General features: G+C 46.4%; 2 protein-coding genes across 2 annotated transcripts; one reads left to right on the top strand and one right to left on the bottom strand.

Moving 5' to 3' along the window:
• Positions 1-3,285: 3,285 nt before the first annotated feature.
• Positions 3,286-4,789, bottom strand: LOC120688944 (BTB/POZ and MATH domain-containing protein 1-like). Its single transcript, XM_039971286.1, has 2 exons — positions 4,651-4,789; positions 3,286-4,599 (listed from the first exon to the last, which is right to left on the bottom strand). Exons 1-2 carry the CDS (start codon positions 4,787-4,789, stop codon positions 3,551-3,553), a joined length of 1,188 nt encoding a protein of 395 aa, XP_039827220.1. The 3' UTR covers positions 3,286-3,550.
• A 4,946-nt stretch (positions 4,790-9,735) lies between these two features.
• LOC120688943 lies at positions 9,736-13,675 on the top strand. The gene is made up of 5 exons (XM_039971285.1): positions 9,736-10,040; positions 12,353-12,569; positions 12,659-12,856; positions 12,937-13,110; positions 13,189-13,675. The coding sequence occupies exons 1-5, from the start codon at positions 9,736-9,738 to the stop codon at positions 13,411-13,413; spliced, it is 1,119 nt and encodes a 372-aa protein (XP_039827219.1). The 3' UTR covers positions 13,414-13,675.
• The last annotated feature ends 117 nt before the right edge of the window (positions 13,676-13,792 follow it).

Genomic DNA, 13,792 nt, shown 5'->3' with positions numbered 1-13,792 from the left:
AGTTTCTCAAGAAATGCTGGCCAATTATTTTACAGGATTTCTATGAACTCTGTGAAAGTTTTGCAACTAGAGACATTTGTCTTAGAAGCATCAATGACTCTTAGGAGATCACATGCCTTTTTCCCTCCTCAATTCTTCAATCAAGTTTATAACAAAACTTCTATCCCAGAGGTTGCAGGAGGTAATCCTCACTTTGATACATGTCAACCAGTATGGATTCATCAAAAGCAGAACAATCCATGATTGCTTAGCATGGGCCTTTGAATATATCTCTATTTGTAAGAAGACTAAGAAGGAAATGGTCATCATCAAACTTGATTTCGAAAAAGCCTTTGATAGAATTGAACATCAGGCTATCCTACAGATTTTACAACAAAAAGGATTTTCTTCTAAATGGATTAACTAGATCAAAGAATACTAGGGACAGCAACATCTTTTGTACTTTTAAATGGTGTGCCTAGGAAAACTTTTCACTGCAGAAGGGGGGTTAGACAAGGTGATCCTCTTTCTCCTTTATTGTTTGTGATACCTGATGATCTTCTCCGATCCATGGTCAACAAAGCCAAAGATGATGGAAGGCTGAAACTTCCAATCCCACAGCATGGAGGGGGAGATTTCCCAATTGTCCAATACGCAGATGGTACCCTACTAATCATGGAGGGTTGCCCAAATCAGCTATTGGTACTTAAGGAGTTACTACATGCCTTTGCTGAATCCACAGGGCTAAAGGTAAATTACAGCAAATCCATGATGGTCCCTCTAAATGTTAGTGATGAAAGGCTAGATATTCTAACTAGTATATTTGGCTGCCAAAAAGGAAGCATGCCTTTCCTTGCTTGGGTCTTCCTCTTGGGACAACTAAACCAAAAATTGATGACTTTCTACCTCTCATATAGAAAGTTGAAAGGAGATTGGTGTGTACTTCGTCCTTTCTATTGACTGCAAGAAAATTGGAAATGGTTAATTCCATTCTTTCTTCGGCATCAATTTATCAATGCTGCACCATAAAGCTACCAAAAGGGGTAATCAAGCAACTAGACATGTATAGAAAACATTGTTTATGGAGAGGATCTGATCTGGCTGCCAAACAACCACCAAAAGTAGCTTGACCAATGGTGTGTCTACCAAAGCAAGATGGTGGACTTGGGGTTCTGAATCTTACCACGCATAATGAATCGCTGCTTATAAAGTTTATCTACAAATTCTTTTCTAAGGCTGACATCCCTTGGGTGCATTTAGTTTGGGATAACTATTATCCTAATGGAAAACTGCCAGGATAGCAAACAAAGGGTTCCTTTTGGTGGAAAAACATAGTAAAGTTAGTGGAGAAATTCAAAGGAATTGCAAAAGCCACGGTTCAGAATGAAAGTACAGTTCTTCTCTAGCAAGATCTTTGGAATGATAATATACCTAAATTCCTATTTCCAGAACTTCACTAATATGCCAAGAATCCACTTATCACTCTGAAGGAAACTGGGAACATGACACAGCTCTCGGACGTGTTCTCCTTGCCACTCTCCACGGAAGCCTTTCAACATTTCCAACAGTTATCAGAATGGTTTAACCAATGGCAGAAACCAGATGATAATGACATATGGACTTTTATCTGCGACAGCCCCTTTTTTCTACAACCAAGGCGTACAAAGCCTTAATTGGACACAGAAGAACTCACCCCCTATTCAAACGAATGTGGAAAACGAAGTGCCAAATGAAACACAAGGTTTTCTTCTGGCTGCTTCTCAAAGATAGAATTAATACATGAGATATACTCCAGAGGAAAAGAATGGAACTTGAATCAGTAACTTGTGATCTTTGCATCTTACAAAGGCTAGAGACAGCAACACACTTAATACTATGATGCAACTTCGGAAAGGCATGCTGGGAATCAATTGGAATTCGTTACATCCCCACGAGATCCATGTTGCAGATCTTTAAATCTATACAACGGAGGCTTGGGGTTTTCTTTGAACTTGAAATAATTGTGTTAATGGCTTGGAGCATCTGGACCACCAGAAATGATTGGATCTTCAACAACATTCATTCAACAGTTCAAGGATAAAAGGACGTACCCAGTGCCGTAGGCTCCCACACTGTGCGGGATCTGGAGGAGGTTATTAGCGGGAGGTCTTTCCCACACATCGTGCAATGTGTAGAGGCCACCGCTCGAACCTGTGACCTCTAGGTTCACAGGCGGCAAGCACTACCACTTGCATTCAAGGATGCAAAAGAAAATTCTGCATGGAGTTTAATCTCTTGCTGCATAGAGTGAAGCAATCCAAGATAGATGAAATGAAAGTTTGGTTAGCTTTACATTAATAGGAAGTGAGACATGTTGATCTTTTTATCTTTCTTTCCTTTCCTTTTGCTTTTGGATCTGATGTAACTCTTTTTTCTTCCAATTATTAATTAATCAGTAGGGGAACTCGTTCACCTCCTGTTCTTTCAAAAAAAATTGTTTCCTAAGATAAAGTTTCCATACCATTTCAGTTTGGAACCAAGCACTGATGATAAAGCACATCATGAGGCATATATTATTGAAAAAGGAATAGAGAACATGCTTATTTTTGCTACAGATGAATTGATGGATGCACATATTAAACACCACACTACAACAAGCTCCTTACAGGAAATTTTGGGTCGGCCATAAATACTGAAGAACAAACATCAGATGGTTAGAAACAGTAGTCAAAATAGGCCAAGAAAACCATGCTGAAGAGAACAATATGTGGTTAAGAACTCGACCAAAATATGTCTAGCGAAGAACTGAACCAAAATATATAAGAATATGATTTCACAGATCAACCATGATTCACAAATTTAATAACCTTCTCAAGTTGGTTCATGCCAATCTACACTATCACTATATATCAACAGATGGGCCGTGAATAACTTCGTACAACAAGTTTAGCAATTGTCAAAGAAAAATTATGCATATGCATGTGGTTACTTTTGAACAGAGGCATGAAACAAATTTTATATGTCCTAGCAACAAGTGAAGCAAAAGCTTACGAATAATCAAATCATGGAAGCCGACACTGATGAGGGCTTATGTGCTGAAGTAGTGCTAGCCTACTACTGCTTCACTGAATTTAATTTACACCTACCCTATCTGAACCGGCATGAAATTTTATACTGAACAAAAACACATCAAAGCTGCTGGTTGCTAACAATACAACGAAAGCCAATAGAACATCACAAGTGCAGTGCTGGAAGGCACATGCATCATATACTGAAGAATAATAGATTAACAACTGCTCTACTACTTTAACTTGGATCCTTAGAAGTGAGCTGAATGCTGATCACAACAGCATTTCTGTTCCTGCATGCATCAGAGTTTAAAAGGGATCCGCAAATGACACGATGACCTGCACAGCATTTTGTGCATGACTACACAGTGCACACACATACAACTACACTAGAACAGGGTATGAGATAGCAAACCACTCACAAGTGATCTCTCCGGACACTGGCAATAATTGTAAAAATCCTGGGTCTACGCAGACCCGTGATAGATCATGGCTTCCATTTGCTCTTCATCATGGTATATATATCAACGCTCAGCAAGCTTGGACATCAGCTCAAGCAAAGCAGAAGGGCAGCTTTCCACCAGATGCTGGAAGCCATCGGTCTCCATGACCTCATTCAGCGTCTTCGAAGACCTGAGGAACTCGTAGCACGACTCCTTCAGCCCTTGGCAGTGGTGCTGCTCCGCCAACGCCAGCGTGGTCGCCACCGTGCTCACGTCAATGTGCCGGCACAGCCTGTCCTCGCACACCAGCTTGAGCCTCTGCATGTCGTACCTGTCCGCAGCTTCGAGCAAATGCTGCGCCATCGCCGCGGCGGCTGCGGCCTCACCTAGCCCCTCCATCTCCAGGAGCGAGTCGGTGTAGACGAAATGGAGCAAATTCTCGAACACCTGAGGTGCCATGTCATCGATCTGAATAACCGAGTCCTCCCAGGCAGTGCCCTCTCTCATGGCGCCGAAGAGCTGCGCGTTGAAGACGCGCGACCGCGCCGCGAGCACACAGCGGTGCGCCGAGAACGTCTTGCCGCCGACAAGGAACTGCACGTCAGCGCCCTGCCCGCTCAGGAGGAGAGCACCGAGGTGCTGCAGGCAGTCGGATGGCGGCACCACGACGGAGGGGCCGGTACCCTCGGTGCGGATCTCGCCGGCGACGATCATGTCGCACCTGACGGTGAAGCTGTCGTCCTTGAGGTACCCCGACAGCTCTAGGTTCTCGCTCCTGATGAAGTCGTTGTGGCCCCAGGAGTCGTCGGCCTTGAACTTGCTCGGCGGGATGGTGCCGAGGTAGGCCGGCGTTTGCTGGTCCACCTGGTCGAGGAAGCTGAACCAGAACTGGACCATGAGGTGGTCGGCGACGGGATCCTTGAGGACGAGGAAGAGCGATATGCAGCCGGCGGCCCTCGAGTTGTTGCCGTTGGGGTAGTACTTGATGGTCCAGGTGTGGCCGGCGGCGCGGAAGGGGCTGGACTCGACGTACTTGCCGTTGGGGACGGCGGCCTTGGTGCGCGAGTAGCCCTCGATCCTCAGCACGTGGGAGCCGCTCGCGCCGGCGGCGACGATGGCCGAGGAGGAGCCCGGGGGTGCGGCGGCGGCGATGGCTGAGGAGGGGTCGACCCAGTTCGTGCCGGCGGCGGAGACCGGGTAGCCCCAGGGCACGCCGTCGGCGACTGCTGCGGCGAACTCGGGATGCGCCGTTGCAGCTGCGGGCAATCCTATTGGGGTGAACCGGACTGCCGCCCGAGCTGAGCCGGCGCGGCGAGGCATAGTTGCGGGGCACGGAGGCGGTGGGTTCGGCCGGCGGCGCGACGGCTACGGGGAGGTTTTTGGGGATTTGTGAGCGTACAGTGGGGTGGGGGCGGGGCTCTCGACTAGGGTTGGTCACTAGTCAGTCGAGCCAGGGGAGTTGGGATCCAGGGCAGGCCCCTCGCAAAATGAAACGCTTGCGTTATTGAAGATTTGGAGGCGACTAGGGGAAAAATTTGGTGCAGGCCATTACCGGAAAACGGTATTTTGCCGTGTGCCAGAATCTTCGCCGTGTGCATTATTTCAGGCACACGACGAAGACCTACTTTGCCGTGTGTCGCCAGAAGAACACACGGCAAAGAAAAAATACATGGGAAACCTTACTCTTCGCCGTATGCCAAGGGCCAGCACACGGCAAACCTTGATCTTCACCGTGTGCTAGCCAGTAGGCACACGGCGAACATGGATCACGTGCGGGGCACACCCTTCTGCCGTCAGGGAGCCTCACGACCGTTATTGTTTGCCGTGTGCCAGGGCTAGGCACACGGCGAACTCCCATCTTAGCCGTGTGCCAGTCGGTTGACACACGGCGAACTCCCCGGCTGCCGTCAACACTCGGACGGACGTCACGCCAGCCCCTATTCGCCGTGTGTCCACGCTGGCACACGGCAACACATAGACCTTTGCCGTGTGCCTGGCTCTAGGCACACGGCAAAGATTATGTTTGCCGTGTGCCTTAGTTGAGCACACGGCGAACACGAAAAAAAAATCATGTTTTTGCTTCCAAATTTTTTCTACACTCTTCATAATTTCATAATTTGTTTGGTACTCTATGTTTGAATATGAGATTTTTATAGATATATTAGTTGTATTAAACTAATTTATTTCAATTTATTGTTTTATTTCGTGTAAATCTAATTTAATTCCAAAGGGTATTAAATAATAGGAAATTTTTTTGAAAAAATGATATTCATAATATTGACTGTAGTGTTAGAGTTTATGTAGTAGTTGAAACAAAATTTCAAAGATTGTGGTAATGAAACATTACGACAATCGTGGTGGCAAATAGTTTTTGAATTATGTAAAATTTGAACGATGTCAGAAAATTATGATATTTGCCCGAACTTCTTGCTATCATACGTCGAATGTATGGTAAAACTTTGAGCACAATACGAACATTTTGTCATGATGATGCTTACAAACTGAGAGTTTCCCGAAGAAGTTTCCGAGAGAAGAAGAAGATAAGGTTAAGTTTGTACATGTGATGATAGAAAAATTTCAGTTTGACGTTCAAAATTTTTATATAGACAATATGCGATAATGATTTAGTCATGTTGAAATTTCAAATTTTTTCAGCTCCATTTGGTATTTTTAATATTTTAATTGCAAATAAACTACTATAATTGGCATAAGTAAAATGTGATTAATTATGACATGAAACAATAGAATGGAATTAGTTAAAAAAACTCATCAAATTTATTGAGGCCATATAAAAAATTTGAGTGTTTAGATTTAGTTGTTTTTTGAAAAGTTCAATATCAAATTTTGAACATTAAATTATTCACTGCAAAAAAATTTCGCCGTGTGCCTAAACTGAAACACACGGCGAAGTCAGGCTTCGCCGTGTGTCCCGGATCTTGGCACACGGCGAAAGCGGCGTTCAGGACTTAGCCGCGCCACCCCCGTCCGCGCGCCCCCAACCCGTCACACACACACGCAGCCCCCGTCCGCCGCCCCCGTCCACCGCCGCCCGCTCCGCCCCCGCCGCCGGCTTCCCGCTCCGCTCCACTCCGCTCCGCTGCGCTCCCTCCCCCTCGGTGCGCCACCCGCGGTCCACCGCCCCGTCCTCCTCCTTGGAGCGCCGAGGCCGGCCAGCGCCGCCGCCACGCCCGGCCTGGTCCGGGGCAACCACGCCCCGAGGCCGCTCCGACGCCGGCCCCGCCTCCGCCGTCCGCCGCGGCCCCATCCTCCTCCGCGCGCCCAGGCCGGCCCCCGCCGCGGCCGCGCGCCCGGCTTGCTCTCGGGCCCGACCCCGCCCCCGAGGCCGGCCCCGCCTCCGCCGTCCGCACCTCGTGGTTTGTCTCTAGCCCAATATAATAAATACATCAGAAATTTAGAAATATATCACACCAATTTACATTAAAGAATACTAAGAGTGAATGCAAACCGAGTGCTGGAAGAGATACACTAGGTTTTATCTGTGATATATTTCTGTGGCATGCGATGCCTGAACTTGATAACATATATACATGTTGTAGCTCGTCAGTATTCATTCCTGAGATGAGTTTGCTTAATGTCCCTTTAACCAGCAAATGTGCAGTGTTAAATGCTAGTTTCGCCCAAGATATGGTATTGTGATGTTGCATCAGGCTATGGGCTTTGAGAGGGCACGAACCTCTGTCCCGATCTTGAGCTACAGATATTTTTCTATTTAATTCTTGCCATGTAGAACAAGATGGCCTAGAGACAAGCATCACTTGATAACTATATTGATGACTTGAGAAAAGATGATAGCTTTAAAGACCTAAATAATCTTGTTGACCTCTTGATTAAGCTTGTAGAAAATTGTATTGCCTGTGATGATATATGCTATATATATTGACCTTGAGCTTGAGCATGAGTGTTAGTCGAACTGTGTTATTTCTGTTCTATGGATATGCTTATCATGGTTGTCATGAAACCATGTGACACGTCCATGCCCAAGCAACAACTCGGATGCGATGATGTTAAGATTGGGCTGGATGTGTCACATGGTTTAATGGCAATCATGAATTTATTTTAGGTTTCTTATGCTTCAAGTTCAAGGTCAAATGAAAGGGAACATATCTGAGACATGTTTGTTAGTTGTCGACCACTGTGCTGTTTTATGTTTGCAGAATTTCAAACTGAAATGTTCAATTATTGATACTATGTAGTTGTTTTTTAGGAGAGGTTGTGGCACCGTTGTTGACTCGTCACTTTGCGGGACAGTTAGGTGAGTCATCACAGACTTTTATTTACTTATCTTGTTTGTGCTTCACGTAACCTAGGCGAACCGTTCAAAAGAGATACGGTTCGAAATATGCAGCTCTTTGCATATATGGAACCGTATGTGTTTCGAATTGTCCCCGTTTTTGGGACAGTCCGAGGATGTGTTGATGTGGTTAGTTTCCATGCTCTACTATGATTCGAGATAGAGTATCGGTATCATCTCTTTGTTGTTCTCTGGATACACAATCTCCCTGTCGGGACGTGTATTTGGAGAACAGCGGGGAGGTGCTGCCGAAATTCTGTCTCGGATAGTAGTAGAGTATGGAAACTAACCACAGCTACACATCTTTGGATGGGTTTAGGACCTATCTTCACTTATTAGAGCATGCTAGACATCGTGTAGTTGGTATTGATTTTTAAATCACTTCCTCACATGGCAAAGGATGGATGACCGTGAGTGGATGTACAAGGGCTGGCAGAGCGAGCAAGAGTATGTTGAGTTTGCTCTAAAGGTCAATGGCTTCTTGAAAAAGGCATTTGATAGAGGACAGAGTAGAATGCCGTGTCCATGTAGCAAGTGTGAAAATAGAATACATCAATCATAACTCAATATGGGTAAACACATTATCAGAAATGGGTTTGTAGAAAACTATACTCGGTGGATCTGCCATGGTGAAGCCCATCGTGCGAGAGAAGAGGTCGTCAGACAATGCATCGATGATTATGATGTTGAAGCCGATTGCGCAGACATGTTAGCAGACTTTCATGAAGCACACTTCCAAGAAGTACCTAGAGAGGAACCGCCAGAGCCTACCGCAAAGCAGTATTACGACATGTTGTCTGCGGCACAGAAACCACTCCATGGGCATACCAATGTTTCTCAATTCGATGCTATTGCACGCGTACTGGCCCTAAAGTCTGAGTGTGGCATTAGTCGGGATGGCTTCGACAAAATGTTGACGGTTTTTGGTAGTCTGCTTCCGGAAGGACACATTCTTCCAAAGAGCATGTACGAGGCATAAAAACTTCTTCGTAGTCTTAAGATGCCATATGAGAAGATACATGCTTGTCCGAAGGGATGTATGTTGTTTAGAAAAGAACATGCAGACGCAAACTACTGTACAAAATGTAAATCATCTCGTTGGCTGGAGGTAGACTCTAGTGACGGTCAAAAGAAACAGCTCCAAATCCCTGTGAAAATCGTACGGTACCTTCCATTCATACCGAGAATCCAACGTCTGTTCATGACCGAGGAGTCAGCACAACAGATGCGATGGCACAAAAACGGCAAACGCTACCGTCCTGAGAAGATGATACATCCATCCGATGGTGAAGCATGGAAACATTTTGACAGGCGTAACACAATGGAAGCAGGGGAGGCTCGAAATGTACGTGTTGCGTTGGCAACAGATGGATTTAATCCTTACGGAATGGCGGCTGCCCCGTACAGTTGTTGGCCCGTGTTTGTTATCCCCCTTAACCTCCCCCCTGGAGTTATCTTTCAACGGCAGAACATATTCTTGTCGTTGATAATTCCTGGATATCCGGGGGATAATATGAGTGTGTATATGGAGCCTCTTATTGATGATTTGCTTAATGCTTGGGAGGAAGGTGTATGGACATATGACCGAGCTACAAAGACAAACTTCAAAATGCGAGTGTGGTACATGTACTCACTGCATGACTTGCCAGCGTATGCGATATTCTGCGACTGGTGTGTGCACGGGAAGTTCCCTTGCCCAGTATGCAAGGCAACTATGAGGTTCATCTGGTTGGCGAAGGGTGGCAAGTATTCTTCGTCCAACAAGCACCGACAATTCCTCCCTATTGACCATCCATTCCGACGTGACATCAAGAACTTTACGAAAGGTGTCGTTGTTCATGACCCTCCACCGCAGATGATGTCAGGTGCCGCGGTCCGTGAGTGGTTACAGTCATTGAGGGTTAAAGAAGGCGGTGGTTTTGTGGGTTATGGCGAAGAACATGCCTGGACTCAGATGTCGGGCCTGTGGAGGCTCCCCTACATGGATGATCTTCTTCTTCCTCATAACATTGATATGATGCACTCGGAAAAGAATATCGCTGAGGCACTATGGGGTACAATTGTGGACATTCTTGATAAAACAAAGGACAATGTTAAGGCCCGAGTGGATCAAGCTAGTTTATGCGATAGACCAAAACTGAATATTCCGCCACCCAAAGATGGTAAGAAATGGAAAAAGCCTCCAGCTGAATTCGTCCTGAAGAAGCACCAAAGGAAAGAAGTACTAGAATGGTTCCAAACTTTAATGTTTCCCGATGGGTATGCAGCGAATCTCCGGAGAGGGGTGAATTTATCTACTATGCGAATCAATGGGCTGAAGAGTCATGACTACCACATATGGATTGAGCGGTTTCTTCCGGTGATGGTTCGAGGCTATCTCCCTGACCATGTCTGGCAAGTGCTGGCGGAGTTAAGCAATTTCTTCCGCCAGTTATGTGCTAAGGAGTTGTCTCGGACTATGGTTGAACAAATGGAAAAATTGGCCCCTGTGTTGCTTTGTAAGTTGGAGAAAATCTTTCCACCCGGCTTCTTCAATCCGATGCAGCATATGATTTTGCACCTCCCGTATGAGGCACGGATGGGGGGCCTGTTCAGGGCCGTTGGTGCTACTCAATTGAGAGACAACAAAAGATCCTTCGAACCAAATGTAAAAATAAATGCAAAATAGAAGCTTCCATTGCAGAAGCATACATTCTGGATGAGGTCTCCAACTATACAACAAAATACTATGGTGAAACCCTTCCAAGCGTGCATAATCCACCCACTCGTTACAATGTAGGTGAAAATGAAACGGACCTCAGCCTCTTCAAAGGGCAACTTGGAAGTGCAAGTGGTGCGACTCCTAAGGCCTTGGTCAATGAAGAGTTGCGCACTATCATGATGTATGTGTTGACAAACCTAGTGGAAGTCGAGCCGTACATACAGTAAGTCCTCAACAAACTATTTCCTCGAGTATTAACTATTCTGTATCCAACCCCCTTTACCTCTCGTTTATATAGGGAATTTACTCAACAATTCTGGCGTCGCCGAAGAGTTCCAACCCCGCAGGAACTTGACGCCCTTCTTAAGTCGGGTGCGGGACAAAGAGCCCCCGATTTCATTTCTTGGTTCAAACACAAGGTATAACAAACCATCATGCTTGTTAGGCATTTGAAGTTCCTTTTCCATGCGAATAGTATGACAAACCATCATGCTTCTACCTGCAGGCCCAAAATGATGTGTCTATGTGTCCCGAGTTGAGACAGGTTGCCAATGGTTGTGCCTATAGGGTCTTATCATACTCCGGATATAATGTAAATGGATATCCCTTTCACACAAAAAGCCACGAGCAGAGTCGGCCCAATCGAAGAACAACAAATTCCGGAGTTTGTACGACAGCCCTTGATGGGGTCGAGTATTATGGCATAATTGAAGAAATCTATGAACTCACATTTCATGGTTGCAAACCTCTTAAGTCTGTCATATTTAAATGCCATTGGTTTGATCCTAACGAAGTGCGACGGACCCCTCATCTCGGCCTAGTCGAAATTTGTCAGTCATCAGTGTATCTAGGAGATGATGTCTATATTGTGGCTCAACAAGCCACGCAAGTTTATTATCTCCCATATCCGTGCAAAACCGACGATCGACTTATGGGTTGGGACGTTGTGTACAAGGTATCACCACACGGTAAAGTACATATTCCAAATAATGAGGATTACAATATAGACCCAAACACATATGACGGGGAGTTCTTTCAAGAAGATGGGCTTGAAGGGCATTTTGAGATAGACTTAACCGGAGTGATCGAAATGGAAGTACACGATGATGAAATGGTTGATAACGAGGACGCTGGTGAGGAGGTTCATAATGCGAAGGACCTAGAATTACTTGAGCGATTACAATTAGGCGATGATAATGAGGATGAAATTCCACCTTTAGAGCACGGGCTTGAACTTCTCGACTTGCGTGATAGTGGTGATGAGACATATGATCCAGCTAATCCCGATGAAGATGATTATTTCTAATACATGTATGATCCGTACTAATTGATTTATTTTCTTTAATTATGTTACTTTTTAATTATGTCGCATTTATTTCTAATACACAGTAAATACTATTTTTAATTGCAGGTGATTGAAGAAAGATGCCGGGCGGCGGGCTTCAACGATCAGTCGCCTCACTGTACAGAAGAATGATGCCACACTCGGATGCTAGTGAGGGCTCCGATAGGGGTTCCGAGTTGGGGCGAGGCAAGGGTCGAGGGAAGGGTGGACCCAAGAGGGGGGGAGGGAGGGGAGGAGGAGGAGGAGGAGCCTGCCCAGGAGCGGGAGGAGGAGTGGCAGGCGGACGCGCAGAAGGAGGAGGGGGAGTCGTCTGAGGAGGAGGACACGGCCGAGGATACCTCTACGCCGGCTGTCTGGTTGCGAGGTCCCTCACGACTCCCAGATAGGCCGATACCTGTTGCCTTGCGCTCGCTGATTCAACCGTGCGGGGATATGTAAGTAATTTGACATGTTATTACTACCTTTTCATTTTCTAACTCGAAAATCACGGTACAAACTAATATTTTCTCTTAATCACTTTTGTAGGAGTTGGACTGTCCTCAGTGACGGTGCTCACAAACGCAAGGTCAACGGCATCCTGGGTCTTTTGTGCAGGGAGCACTTCCAAGGCCTGGTCCACTATCAAGGACGGTACGAGCCGGCGTGGACGTGGGACCACTACATCACCGCCAACAACGATCAGTTGGATTGGAGCGGCAGAGCCTTTGAGAACAAGGTGGAGCGGGTAAAGGGCGAGCTCTGGGTAAGTTTTTCCCGGCAAAAAATGGTGAACACATCACATTTATTGAACATTTGGTTAATGATGACATGATCCATCGTCTTTATATGCAGGATTTTTACAGGTGTGATGAGGGATACGAGGAGCGGGCGGCGATTGTGGCTCACAATCGATGCGTTAAACTCGTGAAGGACATGCATTATGAGGCGCAAGTCCAGTGCGTCATCAACTATTGTGCACATTTCCTAAAGCAGAAGATCGGGAAGTCTGAGGCGAGGGATTTGAAGCTGACTCGAGAGCAATATTTACAGGTAAGTTCAAATTTATTATAAGATGAAAAACATCGTTAAATGTCTCTTTTCTTACATGTCATGCATTTGATCACGTGTAGGTTCCTGCGTGGTGGTGTCGTAATGACACCGTGTGCTGGGAGCGCATAGTGGACAAGTGGTTCGACCCCGAGTGGCAGGTTTTGCACGACGCTGGCCGGCAGCGGCGATTGCTGATGCCAGGTCCAGCGCACCATCAAGGCAGCCTCAACAACGACGAGTACAGGGCTAGATGGGTACACACTACACACTCATTTCTCTAATCTAATGTTCAATTCAGCATAATTTGTAATCAACTTCTTCCTTTTTCGCAGTCATCCTCACATGAAGGCCAGGAGTGCCCCCGTTCCTGGGATGGGCTCTGGCCCGCAAGGGCAAGGCGACATCCAACATCACCTACAACCCTGACGACCCGCCCTCGGCGTACAGCAACCCGTCCGTCCACAGTCGTATCCAGGCGTACACAGAGATGGGAAGACAGGTCCATGGGGCAGACTGGGATCCGAGGACCCAGCCCCTTGATGGAGAAGTCATTATGAGGGTGGGAGGAGGCAAAAAACATGGGCGCTACTACATTGGCGACGGCCTTTTAGACACGGCCAGCACTCCCACCCTCTCCCAGATTCGAGCGAGGAGCACGGCCAATAGCCCGGCCATACGGCCACGGCTGTCCGCGTCGCAGCTCCAAGTGCAGAAACTTTAGGTTATTTCTTATTTATTCATAGTTCATTCATTTTGTACGTATATTTGCTTTGCATTGTAACATTATCATGAACTATTGTAGCACCAAATGCAAGCGCAACAGGCGCGTACGAGGCGGCACTGGCAGAAGAGAGGAGGATACGACAAGAGAACGAGCAGAAGCAGGTGGCCGAGATGGCCCAGATGTACAACTACATTTGAGATCTTTCTGTCCAA

This window comes from Panicum virgatum, chromosome 9N, assembly GCF_016808335.1.
Source record: "Panicum virgatum strain AP13 chromosome 9N, P.virgatum_v5, whole genome shotgun sequence".
Taxonomy (NCBI): Eukaryota; Viridiplantae; Streptophyta; class Magnoliopsida; order Poales; family Poaceae; genus Panicum; species Panicum virgatum.
Note: the sequence above shows the minus strand (reverse complement) of the source record. Positions and strands in the feature narration are given on the sequence as shown.

Excerpts from the sequence above, each read along its gene's own strand:
- LOC120688944 (XM_039971286.1), bottom strand. The coding sequence starts at position 4,789 with ATGCCTCGCCGCGCCGGCTCAGCTCGGGCGGCAGTCCGGTTCACCCCA. Across the intron at positions 4,600-4,650 it reads CTACCCGGTCTCCGCCGCCG|GCTCCTCCTCGGCCATCGTC; the intron begins GCACGAACTGGG and ends CCGCACCCCCGG.
- LOC120688943 (XM_039971285.1), top strand. The coding sequence starts at position 9,736 with ATGTCGGGCCTGTGGAGGCTCCCCTACATGGATGATCTTCTTCTTCCT. Across the intron at positions 10,041-12,352 it reads ACTTTAATGTTTCCCGATGG|GAGTTGGACTGTCCTCAGTG; the intron begins GTATGCAGCGAA and ends TCACTTTTGTAG. Across the intron at positions 12,570-12,658 it reads GGGTAAAGGGCGAGCTCTGG|GATTTTTACAGGTGTGATGA; the intron begins GTAAGTTTTTCC and ends CTTTATATGCAG.